A 16,448-nucleotide genomic window follows, 5' to 3' on the forward strand; every position below is an offset into this window, starting at 1 on the left:
CGACGCGACTCGCAACGGAGATATTTTATCTCGGGAGTGTATCTTACCGATAGCATCATTATTTTCCAAAATGATTCGCCGTGATGCGCGAACAACGCGCGCGTGGGAAAAAGGGGGATGGACCATTAAGCCACGCAAGATACGTCATTTTTCATACTTTAACGTAGCGTATATACGGGTGCGTGAATAAACCAACGTGAGATTCGTGAGCTCGCGAGAGCGAGCATTGCAGCCGGTGAACAAATGATAATTACGACCGTGTTTTGAAATTTTGTTGTAATTTTCGCGCGCCTAGCGTGGAAAAGACTAAAAACAAGCAGCGCAGCGTGACTGCCCTTGTTTTCTTTATCGGAGAAAGATATTTAATAATTCGAAATCCTATCCGACTGCAGCTTTCGCGACTTTCATGTGAAACACGCGAATTTTGTTACACTGAGATTTAAGTCGAAATTCGTTGCCTCCCTTTCTCCATTTTCCTGCGTAAATTTTGATCTTCGGATTTTCAAATATTTATACTCGTAAGCTTCTCTTTAAATTCCTCAAATTTGCGGCTCTCAGAATCCCTCTCTACACTTTCTAGACACTCCGTATCTTTATTCCCTCTCCCGTGGTCTCTAGATTTCTACATTTCCGAATCTACTGACCCATAAATCGTCATTCGTGACGGATTTATGGGCGTAGAGTTGCCGCGGATATATGGATCTCGTCTATAACCGAGTGACTAGTCGGTTCAAGATCGCGAAACATTCGTCGTTAACTTATTACCGGGTGGAAATAATGCGCGAAGTTGTGGAAGCGTCGTTATTGCCAGACATCGCGGCGAGAGCGTTAGTTTCGTGTCTCATCGTGCGGTTGACGTTTAATTCAAAATCTTGTGTTACCCTTGCCTGGCCATGAGTCGAGCTTATTCACGCCTTAGCCACAACGCCCGCGCACTCATAAATCTCGGAAAACTTGCTGGTGGCTACGGGCTAACCACCTACCAATTAGCATCCTGAATTCGAGGGTGCGAGCGAAACTTTCCGATTTCCCTATTGTCACAACGACGATACCAGCGTGTCCCTCAGACGCTAATCTTAATAACAGATTCTTCGGCGAGGTCGAGGTCGAGACTGATTTTCCTTGAGCAAAATCGTTTTAAAGAAAAAAATGCAGTTATTTACGACTGTTTTATAATATTAAATATAAATTCGTTCCAAAAATCTTTTTCCCCTGTTCTGTCTCTTTCAAATCTTCGATATTGAAAATATCTCGATTATTAAATAAACCTTAAGTTAAACAAAAACGGTCTTTTCATTTACAGTGTAACTTAAGCTTGGCTATTTATATTTTATATTTTAAAAATCTAAGAGTTCTCTCAAGACGAATTTCTCTTAATAAACTTTTTACCTCGACAAATTTTACATTGAATCGAAAAAAGCACTGTCTCGAAATAACTCAGAAGATGTTGGCAATCGAAACGCCCAACAACTCGTAACGAATGTCCAGAGGGTGAGTGGCAAATGGTTGGCTACAAAACAGTGAGAGAGCTCCCTATGGGCTCATCCTCGACAACGGCCGTCTGCAAAAACATTAATCACAAGTCAGTCGGTGTTTGCACTGTCTATTTCAAAGCTTGTCCTACGCACTTTGTCATCGATAGGTCGTCGACAAACATTTTCGAACTTATACCGATTCAGATTTTAATCGGAGGTAGATATAGAAAGCAGGATGTATGTAGGAACAGCGAGATATTGATCCTTTTTTATTTTCAAAATTTGATATAAACTATAAATTCCAAAATTCCAAAATTGAAAGACTGAGGTATAAAACACGTGTTACTTTTTTTATATAAGATCACAGTCTTACAATTGTAGATTATTTATTAATATAATAAAAATAATTTTTATTAATATATATAATAACATATAAGTTGCATGATTAAACATTAAAAAATGTTAATGTCAATTAAGCAGCAAATGTTATATGTATACAATATCAAGAAAAATTAATAATTATATATTCAATAAATGGTACATTTTTAATATTGTAAATTTTGGAAAAATATTAAAAAATGTTTATGTACAAGTCCTAATTATGGGTCGATGTAATTAAACGTACGTTAATAGTTTTTTTAATATCTATACTAGAACAACACAGGCGCGCGCTACGCGCGCGCTATTTAGTTTTTTATTTTTTAAAAATAACAATTGCAATAATAATTATATAAATAAATAATTATATACAAAAAGAAAGGAAAAAGAAATAGAGAGAGAGAGAGAGAGAGAGAGAGAAAGCATACTTACATACATTAATTTATTATCTAATTTTCTTTCTTCTTTAAAAATATTATACACATAAAAAAAGAAAAAAAGAAATAAAATATACACAACATACATAAATCTTCTTTAAAGTAATATGATATTGACACTGAAATGTAACGAAATGTCAGCTCTGACTCTTATTCTTCTTCTTGTTCCTTTTTCTTTAATTAACATTAGAGATTGACGACATAGTTTGAAAAACAAAATTAAATTATTAAATACTTTGACATTATATGTGTACCTTTCCATATAAAATGAGATCAACATCTTTTGCAAAAATCAATACAGAAAACTAACTTTCGAAACTCTATTGTTCGAGTAAGAGGCTTCACAATGTACAAAAAAAAGTTACAATTGTTAATAAATTATTAAATACTTTGACATTACATGTATCTTTCTATATAAAATAAGATCAACATTTTTTGGAACTTTATATACATACATTAATTAACTATTATTGCTAGTTATAAAATAATGTGACATATGCATGCACACGTACGCGTGCACATATAGAAATTAATAAATTTAAAAAATAACCAAATAAAAAATAATCAATAGAGAAAACTAACTTTCGAAAATCTTTCGTTTGAGTAAAATACTTCACAGTGTACACACGCACGGATGCACGCACTTCTCTCCCCCCTCCCCGTCTCTCCCGTCTCTCCCGTCTCTCCCGTCTCTCCCGGTCTCTCCCCGTCTCTCCCGGTCTCCTCCCGTCTCTCGCCGTCTCTCCCGGTCTCTTCCGTCTCTCCCCGTCTCTCCCGGTCTCTTCCGTCTCTCCCGTCTCTCCCGTCTCTTCCCGTCTCTCCCGTCTCTCCCGTCTCTCCCGTCTCTCCCGTCTCTCCCCGTCTCTCCCGGTCTCTCCCCGTCTCTCCCGGTCTCTCCCCGTCTCTCCCGGTCTCTCCCGTCTCTCCCCGTCTCTCCCGTCTCTCCCGGTCTCTTCCCGTCTCTCCCCGTCTCTCCCGGTCTCTCCCCGTCTCACCCCGTCTCTCCCCGTCTCTTCCGGTATAGATAACAATTTATACAAATTTGACAGCTGTCAAAATTCAATCGCAATGATTACTCTCGCAACACGAAGTAAGCGCAACGAGAGAACCAATCGGCATCGCGGAAAAGCGACAATACTTCGAGAGATGCGAGTATCGATGCCATGCCCTTTTTTAGAAAGGATATAATATTGTGTGTTATGTGTATTAAATACAATTTACTAAGAGTATCAATTTCAAGGAATTGAATTAATAAACAGTATTTAAAAAGCTCATTAAAGAGGTTATTGATAGGTGATTAATAGATAATTTGCAACATTTTTCTTAAATATTATTCATTCTCCTATATTTATTCGTAATCACTTACATTATTTTTCTGGATATTGTAAATGATTTATAAATAATGTTTCAATTATTTATATATTTATATTTATATTTATACAAGAAAATATATATAATTACAAAATTATAAAAACATTATATATTTATTATATGATAAAAATGTCATCACTTTTAATTTTAAGACAAATTTTCTTTTTTTATTCTAAAAAAATTAATGTTATACATTTATTTAACATTTATAGTATATTTGTAAAATAATAAACATTTTCTCGCGAGTGCTTCTCGATTCATACATCACTATATAAGATAGCAGTGAAATAGCTAGTAAGCCATCTAGTAGGAAGTGACGATAACTAAATATCAAGATTAATCATGATTGCAACCATGTTTATCATGGGGACGTAATTCTGATCCTATTTTTGCCACTTTAATTCGATATTAATCAAATATATACAATTAATTACATTCTTTTGAATGAACATATCATGTAAAAATGTTTGCGTGCTTCTGAGATTTTAGTAATTTTAGAATTGAATGTTTGATAGTACAGGTACATTGAAATACTTTTTTTGATGAGTCTTACACATGAAAAATGCGCACTCAGTTTATTCTATCATGAACTTTGATATCAAACTTTAATTATAAAACATCAAATTGTCATATCAAAAAATTTAATATAATATTAAACAAATATTTATGTAACAATTATCAAGTATCTGTAATCTCTTTATCTTTTATCAAGGTTTGCAAGTCTGATATTTGTTTCTCTAGTCTTCTGACCCTCTGTCGCAAAGATTTCACAATATGCTTTTGCTGTGTAATTTTCTTGATCACCACTTCCCAGTAAATCTTAGCTTGCACCGACGACGTAGAGATTTCTTCCCATCGGACATCGTACAGATACTTCTTGCGTTTCTTCTCTGGCTCATTCAAACTTTCTGGATTAAGGCTGCTATATAAAAATATTTTATATTTAGTATTTTTTGTAGATAAAATATTAAGGCATTGTGTACTAAATATTTCTTACCTTTCGGCCAGTTTGTCATCTTTTTTAGCCTCCATATGTAATTTTACATTCACATCTAAAACTTTGCTCTCAGGAGTTTTCATATTACATGCCACCACAGTGTTTGTTGGCTGGTTTTCCTTGACGATTGTATCTTGCTTATCCAGAACTGTATCATCCTTGTTCTTCTCATTCAAACAAAGAGATGGTACCACCTCATGCTTCAAATAACGTTTGCCTCCAACTACACTGTATCTGAAGTCATCCTCTTTAAAGTGACGCGAACAAATTCGCGACCATGTGGTAATTTTCTTCTCCGTACCAATCACGTGCAACCATCTTTTTAGTAATTTGTCCGACTTCGGGAACCTGAAATCAATCGGATCGTTTTATATTGAATAACGAGATACGCAGTAGCTCTTATTGCAGGGATACTGTAATATTACTCACCCAAAAAATGATACGTCTGATAGCGACTTGTCTTTGCTCATACGGTAATTGCAGCAAATGCATACACGTGTCATTGTATATAAACAAGTACGAACGAAAAAGATTGAAGTATCTCTAATCGTTCAGTATTCTAACCAAACTAATATAACCTAAACGTTGACAATGTAAACAATGCCGCACCTCTCGCGATAAAGCTGGTAAAACCGTCTTTCATATACATTTCCTTTTAATAAAATCTTTCACTCGAATTATTAAAGTCCACAGCGACAAATATTAAAATTTTAAATATTTATCAGTTATTTTTAACAGTAAACAACGGGTCAAGGTGAATCAATTAATAACTAGAGACCCTATAACGAAACATCTGGCTAGAAACTTTTACTCTGCCGTTTTTATGTCAATTCTCTTTTGTCAAATTCAAATTTGAAAAAAGGGAAATATAAAGATCCACTGTATTTTTATCTATTCGAAACATCTAACACAGTCCAATCTCTCCCCTCTCTTCGATAATAACAATTAAAAAGCCAAATTCGAGAAAATTATCCAAACCTTCTGTCATCTGCTAACTGTGTTAGCATAACTTAGGTTTGTTCTTTTCTGTTGTGTTTATAACCTCTAAGAGCATGAAAACCTCTTTTTTCCGATTGCAGAATACGAGTATAAATACATTTTTACTGAAATTTCTATACTTGAACTTAGACAATCATGAGGAAGAACATGAACACTCGTATCAGTGGAACAAACGTGATTTTGGTACCGTATCAAGAGAAGCACGTTGCAAAGTTCGTATTGTTGCATACAAATTACCCTTTCTTAATATTTAATTATAATTAAGTGCATTGCGAGTATTTCATAAATCACGTTTAGGTATCACGAATGGATGAAAAATCCCACACTGCAATATTTAACGAGTTCCGAGCCGTTAACACTAGAGGAAGAGTTTGCGATGCAGAAGCGATGGTTGGAGGACGAAGATAGTAATTATTTAAATCTTTTAAACGTCAATACTAATTATTATAATAATTTATTGTATTTTATTTACTTGTACTGGTGACTATTGTACAACTTTGTGTTTCTTTTTCACTTTACAGAATGCACTTTTATTATCCTAGATAAACACGTTTACTCATTAACCAGGAGTGAAGTAGGTATGTACCCTTACCTGCAATGGGTCCAACTTCCTCTTTCGACTGATTCGTTTCAGATGCCATGGTGGGAGATACAAATTTGTTTCTCCACGAGTCACAGGGATTGTGCGTCGCCGAGGTAGAGATTATGATAGCCGATGAGGCTAGTCGAGGCAAAAGGAGAGGCTGGGAATCTATTATTCTAATGTTACTTTATGGTAATTTGCCCGTGTCATAACAGTCGTTTAGTACTCCTCTTATTAATAGTTTTTTGTAATTACGTTCGTAACAGGCGCCGAAACACTGAACGTTAATAAATTCTGTGCTAAAATCAAATTGGACAATGTAGTAAGCATAGGAATGTTTGAAAAACTTGGTTTCCAAGAGGTGGGTTGAAGCACGTTTAATATAAAACGTATCCGTTAGGTCCAAAATTGCTTCGATTTGTAATACAGTGATTTTACATCAATGTAGATTAATTTTGATCTCAGTTTTATTTATTTATTCTTTATCTTTTTCTGATTGTAAGAATTCGAAAAAGATAAAGAGCAAGTTATAAACCGAAATTAAAATTAATTCAAGTTGATAAAAATGGACATTAATCATTTAATATTTTTTTAACAGTTAGAAAATAAATTAAACTACAAGTTAATATGAGCACAAACTATCTATTTTTTAACAGAAATATCTGTGTAATTAAATAATAATTATAGATAAAATTATAATTTAGGTGGAAAGAAGTGAAGTTTTTCGAGAAGTTACCCTACAGAAGGAAGCATCGTCCGATTGGACCAGTTGGTTGCATTCCGAACTACAATCTATTGTATCTAATTGACTATTGCTGTTATTAGAACAAATTTACAATAATTTATATATTTATAATTGTACGATTTATCTTATATAGAAAAATATATAGAAAAAATTTTAATTTTTTAGTATTTAAATTGTGTGCATTTCTTCTTAATATGTAGTGCACCTTTTCCTATAATATACACTACAATCGGGATTAGAGAGATAAAGAGGGGGAAGAGAATAGTTGTTGATTGATGCGATGTAATTGACACAGTTGAGTCACGATTGAACATGATTGAGTCTAAAGCTGGCCACACACGGTCAATGTAAATGTTTCAAATACATTGCATACGCAATAATACATATGGAAGTTTATTTTGTAGATAACAAAACTGCACTTTTGCAAGTCATCTTTTCGCAAGTAAAAAAAATCTCAAATAAAAATAAAAATTATTTGCTATACTTGCGGCAAACTGGCTTGCTGAAGTAAATTAGAATGTGTGTAGTGGCGTGGCAAATTCAATTCAAATCAACCAGAAGTTGACATTGCAAAAATAATTATATTAATACCAAAGAATTGCTCTTTAATTGTTCAACTTAATTAATAATGTTATTACACAAAACAGTTACAAATTTTTACTCGACGCGAAAACTCTACATTTATTTTTTCTATTCTTAAAACAACTGCTTTTCAATCGCTTTTTTCATTGTTAGATTTTCATTTTTTGTTAAAAGCAATTCTTTGAGACGCTCTGACACAGCTTGCACAAGCGTGCTTGCGCAACATAAATATGTACAACTTACACGCTTGTGCAAGTCTGTCAAAACTGCAATTATCGTAAATATGGTACACATATTCCGGTTGACTTGCACAAGTTATGACAAGTTTACTTGAACGTGTGTGACCAGCTTAAATAGTTAGTGCGGCTTTTAAACGCCTGCATCAGCGTTACTCTTCGAAGCAGTATCATCCATTTAACTCCTTCCTCAGTGCTAATAAAACGCTACTGTAACAGTAATATTTGGCTTATTTGATAACGCATCTCGAAAGGTGAAACAAGTAATAGTAACGTGGGACTATAATAAAATAAAATAAAATATGTCAGTGGCAAAAACTCTTCAAGTTGTGACCGGTATTATGCAGAGGAAACCGTTGTTGTTCAATTCGATGGTGTATGGTTTCTTTTATACAAGCGCCGAATTTATACGACAAAGCTTTAGTAAAAAGGTGAAATTCCATAGTTCGGATTTTTTAACGCCGCGCACGAAGAATTATAAATCAGTAATAATAAATGAATTATAAAATTTGTAGCCGATACAGCCGATTACCATAGACCCCGAAGTTTCTTCTAACGGTAAGGGTCCGATATTAATCAAAGTACAAAAACTGTGTGAGATGTTAGATCTGGTGGATAAAAATGCTAATTCAACTTACAACTGGCCGCAATTAAAAAGATACGCAATTTTCGGTTGTTTCTTGGCCGGACCAATATTACACGGATGGTACTACAATGTTCATTAAATGGGTAATGCTTACACAATTCCAATAATAAATTTACAAATTAATTTTAGACGTTAACGACAGGTACAAATGGCTCGATACGTTTTACAGTGGAAAGTCCATGAAGATTGTGGTGAAGAAACTCATCGTGGACCAATTTATCTTGACACCACCGTTACTTATCTTATTTTTTATCAGTTCGTATCTTTAAGCTCTTTGTAAACGTTATTTATAAAGAGACAGAGTATAATTAGCTTCATAAATCTTGCAGGTATGAGTTTAATGGAAGCTAAGTCGGATCTCCTTCGAGAATGTAAAATTAAGTTCGTGCACACTTTTCAGGTTCGTTTCCAATTTCAACAATCGTACTATTACGGGAAAAATTAAATGTATTATTATTTTTCCAGACTTCGTGCGGATATTGGTTGCCGGTGCAATTTATGAATTTTCTATTAATCCCGCCGTCTTTTCGAGTGACATACGTCAGTATTGCTTCTTTCTGCTGGATCAACATTCTATGTTACTTGAAAAATGTACCAGTTTCTGAACACGAGCAGAAAGTAAAATACTGAGATTTTTCCATATAAGTATATCTATACATATACGTGAACGATCAAGTCCTAAAAAGATATTTCCCCGATTTTTACTTGATAATATTTTGTTTCTACTATCATTGAAACATTTTCTCAGAAATGTCAATATTTAATTCACAAATAATTTAATATTTAATATGTATAGACGATTCATTCGCCCCCATTTATTTTTATTTGTGGCTTTATAGGAAAAGAATAGGACAGAAAAAAATCCACTTATAAAGAAATAATAATAATAAGAGGAGTGATAGGCCCTCAGAATTTATTTTATATGTACAGTTGTGTGTATCGTTATCACTTGTGACCTTATGATAATAGTGTAAATAAATCAGCTAAGTAAATAAAAAAAGGGCAAAGAAAATACTGCGAATCAGTGATCTTTAAAATAATGTCTATCCTAAGCTATAGCTTTGCTGTGTTCAATAGATTGTTCCGTAACAGATTAGATTAAACTTTTGGAAGAGAATTTCTTTCGGTGCTTCGTACGTTGCATTGTCAGAGACAAGTATCACACACAATATTATTGCTAAGTAAAAATTCTTTGTAATATTGTTTTAAGATACTGCCTGCCTACTTGTTCGTTTCGATGGTAAACGACACGAGCTTCATTTTCAACGCTAGAATGTTACCGAGCGATTGGTGTCGCTTGCAGTTCGTCCACGTTGATCGACATCTTCGAGCAGTCTTATGCGTATATTTCTATGAAAACTACATTAACCGTGCGCAAATTAAATACATGACTCAACAACAACATGAGTAAATAATCCGAAGCTACATGTGCCATTTCGCGCGCGCGCGCGCACGTGTGTGTGTGTGTGTGTGTGTTTGTATGCTGAGTCATATATTTATTAATTTATTTCGATAATACGATTCGATCGTACAATTACCGATGAATAATTAAGAAAGACGTCTAAGAGGAATCCAGCCCTATCTCGTGGACGAAAATATATTCATTGTTCCGCTTGCCGTGCGCTTTCTTACGAGTCTCGCCGCTACTGTAAATGAAAACCAACGTATACATACATTTTTCCTCCGATTAAAGTTTGTGTACGTTCCGGTTACCGGCTGCTTACCGGTCGCGTCCTGTGGCGTTAGTGGCTTATTTATTACTTTTTGGATTACATTAATCCATTGCGATCTGTCGTCATCGCTTTGCGCAGAGAGCAGATAAGTTCTGTCGGGCGTTTCGAGAGTGAACGAGAATCCTTGATCTCTAGCACCTGATGGTACACCAGTTTTTACTGCAAAGCCCTCGGAAGTATGTCCCAGAAAGATCTCACCCTTTGGATGTGCATCCTTAAGAGAGAAATATAACAATGTACATTAAACAATAAGTTAAAAATTAGATGGGTCAAGTAATACGAACAATAAATAAAAATTAGGACGTACCATAGGATCGTCGTGATACATGAGTTTTCTACCATCTAGTGTGAACCATCTCTTTTTGTAAGCGTCCGTATGTTTCGGACCGGTCTTCCACAGGAAGCCTTCGCGCGGAAAATCCCTCGTTAGTTGCGAAAGTAATTCGTTTTCACTCGCACCTGGATACGCAACTTGTAAACGATGCAGTTTCGCACACCTGATAGCGAGGTACCAATTCGTAATTACTTCCGGGTCCTCATGATACACGTAGATATGTCTCGTCGTGCCATCCTTCATGAAGGACAACTGAAGACTATTCTGATTGCCAGTTTTAGGTGGTGCAAACGCCACATTTAATTCAGATATCCTTAAAACAGCTTTAGGTTCCTTGAAATAAATAGAAATGAGATTACATATTTATGCGCTGCTGGACCACACACAATTGACTCACTCACAAATTACCTTGTTTTCCTTAACGTGATACTTGAGGGTGTCCTCCGCCTCGCAAAGTACAAATTTACGAGGATGATAACGTGAATCTTCTTTTCCACGTTTCATTAAAAAGCCTTCCATAAATCCTGACACATAGTGATTCTGCCTTTCAGGATGACAAAATTCTTCCCTCTCATATTTTGCTCTTATCCATTGTTCAACTAAAACTCTAATAAGTTTTGTAAATTAGTTGCCGTTAGTAATTTAAGTAATTCAAGCACATTTTAATACTAATTTGATAAGAATACTGTTCGAGATACAATCTGTGTATAGCTGCTAGCAGCTGATAACTCTATTGCAAACAAGCGTGTCATAAGGTGGTGACTAAAACAGGAAAACCACACAACCGCTCGATAACTCACTGTGGGGCATCTGGGCTTGGTCTGCGATAACAGGAGGGTACGCGCTCCTCGTAGTGCAATCTCGCTGCGGCATTGCCCACTTCGCGTATCCTATTTACTTGAGAATCCTCCCATCTATCTAACTTTAAGTGTTTCACTTTCGAAATGTGTGCTCCCATAGATCTGTGTATACCAGCACACCTCGTGCAAACAAATATACCTATATTGTAAGATGCCCATTCTGGATCTAAAAACGTAACGACAGTACGGTCAGTGACGTGGAGAGGCTATACGAAAATAAAAATAGGGTATCGTGTCCTCTGCGAGTGACGTCTGTCGTTTACGTTTTACGCTACTATCTCGAACGATTTACCAAAGAGTTTGGTCGTCGTCGAAGCGCGCGACGCCACACAATAAAAAGTATCAGGCGTCACGAGCCGCGACCAGCCTCGCGCGGCTTTATATTATATAATCGTAATATTTAATATCGCGATAAAAACAAACACCTAGACATCGACGCGACGTACGTTAGGAGGTTAAAACGCGCGTCGCGGCCGAAACGCGTCTCGCTCGTCCGCGACAGCCTAGGTGAACGAGATCTCCCTCGCAAAATGCACTTACTCTTGGCCCCGCAGTCGGCGCACACGTTATTCCCAGGTTTTTTCAACAGTTCCGCCAGCAACTTCTCGTTCGCGTCCGCCATCTTAAAACATTGATAACTGGCGACGTTCATACACCCCGTAGAGATGAACGACCCCGTGCATATCTACGGGATGTGACCTATCGCGCACGGCGCGGCATTGCTAGGAAATAACTCGACCAATCAATGCGTTCCCTCTAGGCTGGGCTTGTCCGAGGGTCTGTCTTGCAGCTACACTGCTTTTTGATTGGCTGTAAGATAGAACATTTCCTAAAGATTTGAGAACCTTTTTATTCTAGCTGCTCATCTTTTAATTGCCTTTACAGAATTAAAAAATCCTTTTCCGCAATTAAAGTATAGACAAAAACAATCTGCACGTAATGATTTTGTACGAAAAATGAAAGAAAAGGTTTTAAATTGACAATTTTTTTTTTAAATACATCGTTAGGCGTAGACTATGCTTTTGTCTGTACTTTAATTCAATCAGAAACGTTCAACCAGCTTGTCGTACGACACATAAAATATTAGCTTAATTCGAACGGGGCTTGGTCTCCAACTGCTTTCATGTGTAGATGCCTTCACTCATCTTGACACAATGACAGAGTAATTGTATGGTCTCTAGAGGTCTCTACTTTGTTGTAGATTCGAGCGCGCGCCGCCAGAGGTTATCTTTTCACACGCCGCGCGCACACAGCCGCGCTTTACGCCCGTCCGTGTGGCGTGGCGGCGGCGCGGAGTACGCTTGTATGCGTGGTTGGAGAGGGTAACCGCTCGAAAGCGCCATACAGGATCCCCCACTCGTAGCGCACATATACATGACAGAAAAGCATGCGGCTCGGCTGTCATTCGAGGTGCCTGTCATTTTTGCTGTAATACGTGTGCGTGAAGTTTCGCGAAGCCAGGGGACGACAAAGCGATTCGAAGCAGGGCGGCGTGAAAGAAATCCGCGGGAATATCCCACGTACCGGTAAGTATGCCGTGCAATTTTTGTACTACACACTTCGTATACGACGTCGCGTCGGCGTGCCTCGCTTGACGCGCGCAGGACGACCGCGAGCGCGGGCACATGCTGCCATGTCGTGAGCATAGGTATAGCTTTATGGATCCAAGCCGCACGTGTTTCTTTTTTTTTTGACGTTTCGCGTTTTTAAAGCCCGTATTTCCTTAGCAATGATAAAGGATCGTAAGGAGGCGATAATTAACTCTGGAATCGGTCAGTTCCCGATGGATAAAAGGGCCTGGTTAGCTATTGGCTGTCACCGGCGTCGTGTTAGAGATTAACGTAGGACGTGAAAACATCCGTCCGTCCGTCCGTCCGTTCGGAAACCCGGATGCCCCCACGTATCATTTTTTCCCAGGTAGCATTTTTTCGTTATTCAATACCCGGTGAGCAACACACTCCGGTGATGTGTTTCTAACGTAGCCGGGGAGTCGCACGTTTGGAGTAAACTCGCTTCCCGAAGTTAACTTTCGCGCGTCCCTTTTTTCCTCCTCGGGAGATTAAACGTTCGTCGTCGACTAAACGAGATCAAACCTTTCCGAGTCGACGACGACGACGACGATCACGAGCGCGATCATGACGACAACGACAACGACGTTGCATCCCTCGTGGTCTCGCGCGCAGTCCGACATTTTTGACATGATTTATGTTTGACAGATCACCTTCAAACAACGGCGTACGACGACCAACCATCGTAGGGCCTCCTGTCAGATTCCCGGCCGCGAGATGAATCGTCGTGCCGGTGAGTAAACAATGTTTTTGTTATCTAAAATCGCGTTTTATAACGCGCGTAATCAATCGCACGATCTGCAGTCGCGTGCACGTGGCGTATCCTGATCTTGAGGAGCATCCCGAACAATCTGTAATTTCTCGCTCACCTTCGAAAAATCTTACATTTTTCGATGGGAAATTTTTTCAAAATTTAACTACGACCTTAAAATTGAATGTACATTTTAACATTTTTTCCAAAAAGTTTATAATTTTTATTACAAGATAAAAAATTGACTCCACGCTGGGAAAAGAGTAGTTAATTAATTTTATTTTTTGACTTGATTAAATTTCTTTAGTTAAAGAGTTTATGTATTTAACTTAAAAACATAAATTTTTTGAACTTTATTTGAAGTATTTATATATTTAATTGAAATACATAAGTATTCGAACTAAAGAAATTTAGTCAAGTTGAAAAATTTAAGTGAAATTAATTACTTTTTCTCTCAGTGCATGTGCAATTTTATTCGTTACGGAGATGTGCATTCGAAGGGTTAATTTGATAATATCGCGTCATAATCACGTGTAAAATTTACTTATACAACATGTGGCATTGTCTTGCAATCATGATCTTTGGAAATGCATTGGGGATCATTCTGATCAATAATTTTTTTGTAATTTTTTGGCATTTTTAACTTCAAACCTATTTTTCGATAATAATTTTTTTTCAAAATTTAATTGTGCAATCTCGAAGTAGAATATACAGTTTTAAAGCCGTAGTACAGCTAAATTTCGAAAAAAAATTCTCACTGCATGTGCATTTTAAGATTTCTTACGGAGATGTGCATTCAAAGAATAAATTCGATGACTACGTACAAATTACTGATTTTACTGTTTTTCCGTGTAACGCTTTATTTAAATTTTACCTTAGCTATCCTAAAAATATTGTTTAACAGCTTTTTTTTTCTTAATTTTATTCACGAAGTTAATTTTATAAGAAAGAAAAAATTATTCGACTAATAGCCAGACACATCGATATACGGATGCCTTATTAGCGTAATCGATTAATTAAATTTGAAAATGGTTAAACTCTGTAAAACTTAAAGCTAAATAATACGATCAATTTTAAGTTTCGTAGTTGGTAGTTTCCACAAATCCAACTAGTTTATATCATTTTGTTCCTTGTCCTTCCGAAACTTGTTTTTTTTCTCTTTTCCTTTGTCCTTATTCCCAGAAATTTCTTTTTTAAATTTATAGTTTCCTGCACGTCAATCATGCGTCGCTTCCGCAGTTTTGAAGCATAGATTTATATATTCTGATTTCGCACGGTAGGTGTTTGTAAACGTTACGAAAAAAATTTCGTGTAACGTAGAAATTGGGCTCGTCAAATAACTGAGTCCAGCCAACTTTTTTTCATTAATCACAATAAAGAAATCCAAAATAAGTTTCATTGCTTTTGTAGAATTTTTCTATTGTATTTTCTATTCTTTCTCTTTTGTAAAGTCACAATACTTTCGTTTCAAAGAGACAATGCTTTCGTTTTGTTCTTTTGTTGCTTCCGTAAAAAAAATCGATTTATTATTTTTCTTTCATTTTTAACCCTCACATACACACATCAAAAAAACGACATAACATACGGGGTAATATCCCAGGTATCTGGAGATCTAGAAAAATTTATGTATATTCTTTGAACAGTCTAAAACTACGCCTTTTTTACTAATTGTCTTGCGAATAAATTTCGCTAAAGTGTCGCACAGTGTGTATATTGAAGGTTAATCGTTTCTTTGTAATAGAATTTCTTTTCTAAAATACTATCGAAACGAAAAGAACTCTAAAATTATTAAGGGTGTACGTGTATAAAGATTTTAATTTTTTGTCTATTCTGTGAATAACATCCCTTAGTTAGCAAACTTGGCTTGGAGATTTTCCGATAATAAAGATATAAAATAATCTCTTGCTCTGTGAAAAAACCAAGAGTTATGATCTATGAAAGAACAAACTAATAAGAATTTTTAGACTGGTTTAAAAGTTATCTTTGGAAAGACGTTTTCTACAAAGAGCTTATCCGTAATGAGCGTACCTAACGAGCATATTATTTCGCCGCGTATACACGGAATCGACACTTCTTATTCGTTGGCAACGTTAATTTAAAACAAGGTGTTCTTACGGTGCAAACGTATTCTCGGGATTCCACTTCGCTACTTTGTTGAAAACGTTATTTATCCAGACTTTTGATTTCAAAGGAAAAATACTCTCGTTTCTCTCAGAGAACACGACAACGATGTGACAAATTATCATTATAATACAATTGGGTCGTTTTTGCTTATGCAATCATTTCATGTTTGTTCCTTTGCTATTCATGCTGAGAGCCAAATACTTCTATCAGGTTTGTTTAATCTCCAAACACAAAGACGCTGAGGAAGGGCAATATCTTCGTAAGGTACTTTAGGGTCAAAGTTCAATTCTTCCAGTAATGCTCTCATCATTTTCGTGACACAACAGATCTGGGATATTTTAGAAGATAAAGTAAATTAAACACTAATTGAAATACTACAACAATATTTTATTTGAACTCTTTTATTAGCTCTCTTGTAGTAGAAAAGGAACATACATATGTGCACTGAGATGGGGAGCTCGGCTCGTCGGAGGTCTAGTCTGGCTGCAGTAAGTGTCGATCGACAGTGTCATATGCTATCATTCGATAGATTTTTTTCTATGGTGAAAAAGCAACAATGAGACAATGACTCACAGTGTTGTTACAGAGAAAAGATAAAGACATAATCGGACAACTTAATTAACTGAACA

The 16,448-nt window shown here is 36.2% G+C and overlaps 4 protein-coding genes across 5 annotated transcripts in view; 2 read left to right on the forward strand and 2 right to left on the reverse strand.

Moving 5' to 3' along the window:
• Window positions 1–3,806: 3,806 nt before the first annotated feature.
• On the reverse strand, window positions 3,807–5,671 carry LOC105838135 (THAP domain-containing protein 5). 2 transcript variants are annotated; one of them, XM_012683451.3, is made up of 3 exons: window positions 5,088–5,671; window positions 4,659–5,006; window positions 3,807–4,580 (listed from the first exon to the last, which is right to left on the reverse strand). In XM_012683451.3, exons 1-3 carry the CDS (start codon window positions 5,159–5,161, stop codon window positions 4,340–4,342), a joined length of 663 nt encoding a protein of 220 aa, XP_012538905.1. In that variant the 5' UTR covers window positions 5,162–5,671; the 3' UTR covers window positions 3,807–4,339. The 2 variants fall into 2 exon arrangements, with proteins under 2 accessions (XP_012538905.1, XP_012538904.1); XM_012683450.3 differs by having other exon boundaries at window positions 3,807–4,583.
• A 7-nt stretch (window positions 5,672–5,678) lies between these two features.
• Window positions 5,679–9,457, forward strand: LOC105838136. The gene is made up of 9 exons (XM_028189140.2): window positions 5,679–5,869; window positions 5,955–6,064; window positions 6,179–6,235; window positions 6,292–6,432; window positions 6,507–6,601; window positions 8,319–8,509; window positions 8,592–8,704; window positions 8,779–8,849; window positions 8,915–9,457. The coding sequence occupies exons 1-9, from the start codon at window positions 5,793–5,795 to the stop codon at window positions 9,077–9,079; spliced, it is 1,020 nt and encodes a 339-aa protein (XP_028044941.1). The 5' UTR covers window positions 5,679–5,792; the 3' UTR covers window positions 9,080–9,457.
• LOC105838123 (arf-GAP with dual PH domain-containing protein 1) lies at window positions 9,330–12,121 on the reverse strand. The gene is made up of 6 exons (XM_012683427.3): window positions 11,917–12,121; window positions 11,317–11,542; window positions 10,925–11,123; window positions 10,490–10,849; window positions 10,174–10,396; window positions 9,330–10,095 (listed from the first exon to the last, which is right to left on the reverse strand). Exons 1-6 carry the CDS (start codon window positions 12,026–12,028, stop codon window positions 10,028–10,030), a joined length of 1,188 nt encoding a protein of 395 aa, XP_012538881.1. The 5' UTR covers window positions 12,029–12,121; the 3' UTR covers window positions 9,330–10,027.
• Window positions 12,122–12,470: 349 nt separating this feature from the next.
• The window catches only part of LOC105838124 (iroquois-class homeodomain protein irx-2), a 29,790-nt gene continuing 25,812 nt past the window's right edge, over window positions 12,471–16,448 (forward strand). Inside the window, exons 1-2 of the mRNA XM_012683432.3 lie at window positions 12,471–12,902; window positions 13,593–13,677. Coding sequence (XP_012538886.1) covers window positions 13,662–13,677 — 16 coding nt within the window. The 5' untranslated portion in view covers window positions 12,471–12,902; window positions 13,593–13,661. The remainder of the gene's footprint in view (window positions 12,903–13,592; window positions 13,678–16,448) is intronic.

Source organism: Monomorium pharaonis, chromosome 1 (genome assembly GCF_013373865.1).
Source record: "Monomorium pharaonis isolate MP-MQ-018 chromosome 1, ASM1337386v2, whole genome shotgun sequence".
Classification (NCBI taxonomy): domain Eukaryota; kingdom Metazoa; phylum Arthropoda; class Insecta; order Hymenoptera; family Formicidae; genus Monomorium; species Monomorium pharaonis.

Bases quoted from the DNA above. Each gene is read 5' to 3' on its own strand.
- LOC105838136 (XM_028189140.2), top strand. From the start codon at position 5,793: ATGAGGAAGAACATGAACACTCGTATCAGTGGAACAAACGTGATTTTG. The intron at 6,236-6,291 runs GTATGTACCCTT...GATTCGTTTCAG, and splicing joins ATTAACCAGGAGTGAAGTAG to ATGCCATGGTGGGAGATACA. The intron at 8,510-8,591 runs GTACTACAATGT...CGTTAACGACAG, and splicing joins GGACCAATATTACACGGATG to GTACAAATGGCTCGATACGT.
- LOC105838135 (XM_012683450.3), bottom strand. From the start codon at position 5,161: ATGACACGTGTATGCATTTGCTGCAATTACCGTATGAGCAAAGACAAG. The intron at 5,007-5,087 runs GTGAGTAATATT...GATTGATTTCAG, and splicing joins TCAGACGTATCATTTTTTGG to GTTCCCGAAGTCGGACAAAT. The intron at 4,584-4,658 runs GTAAGAAATATT...ATTTTTATATAG, and splicing joins GATGACAAACTGGCCGAAAG to CAGCCTTAATCCAGAAAGTT.
- LOC105838123 (XM_012683427.3), bottom strand. From the start codon at position 12,028: ATGAACGTCGCCAGTTATCAATGTTTTAAGATGGCGGACGCGAACGAG. The intron at 10,397-10,489 runs GTACGTCCTAAT...TTCTCTCTTAAG, and splicing joins TGTATCACGACGATCCTATG to GATGCACATCCAAAGGGTGA. The intron at 10,096-10,173 runs GTAAGCAGCCGG...TTTCATTTACAG, and splicing joins AACGCCACAGGACGCGACCG to TAGCGGCGAGACTCGTAAGA.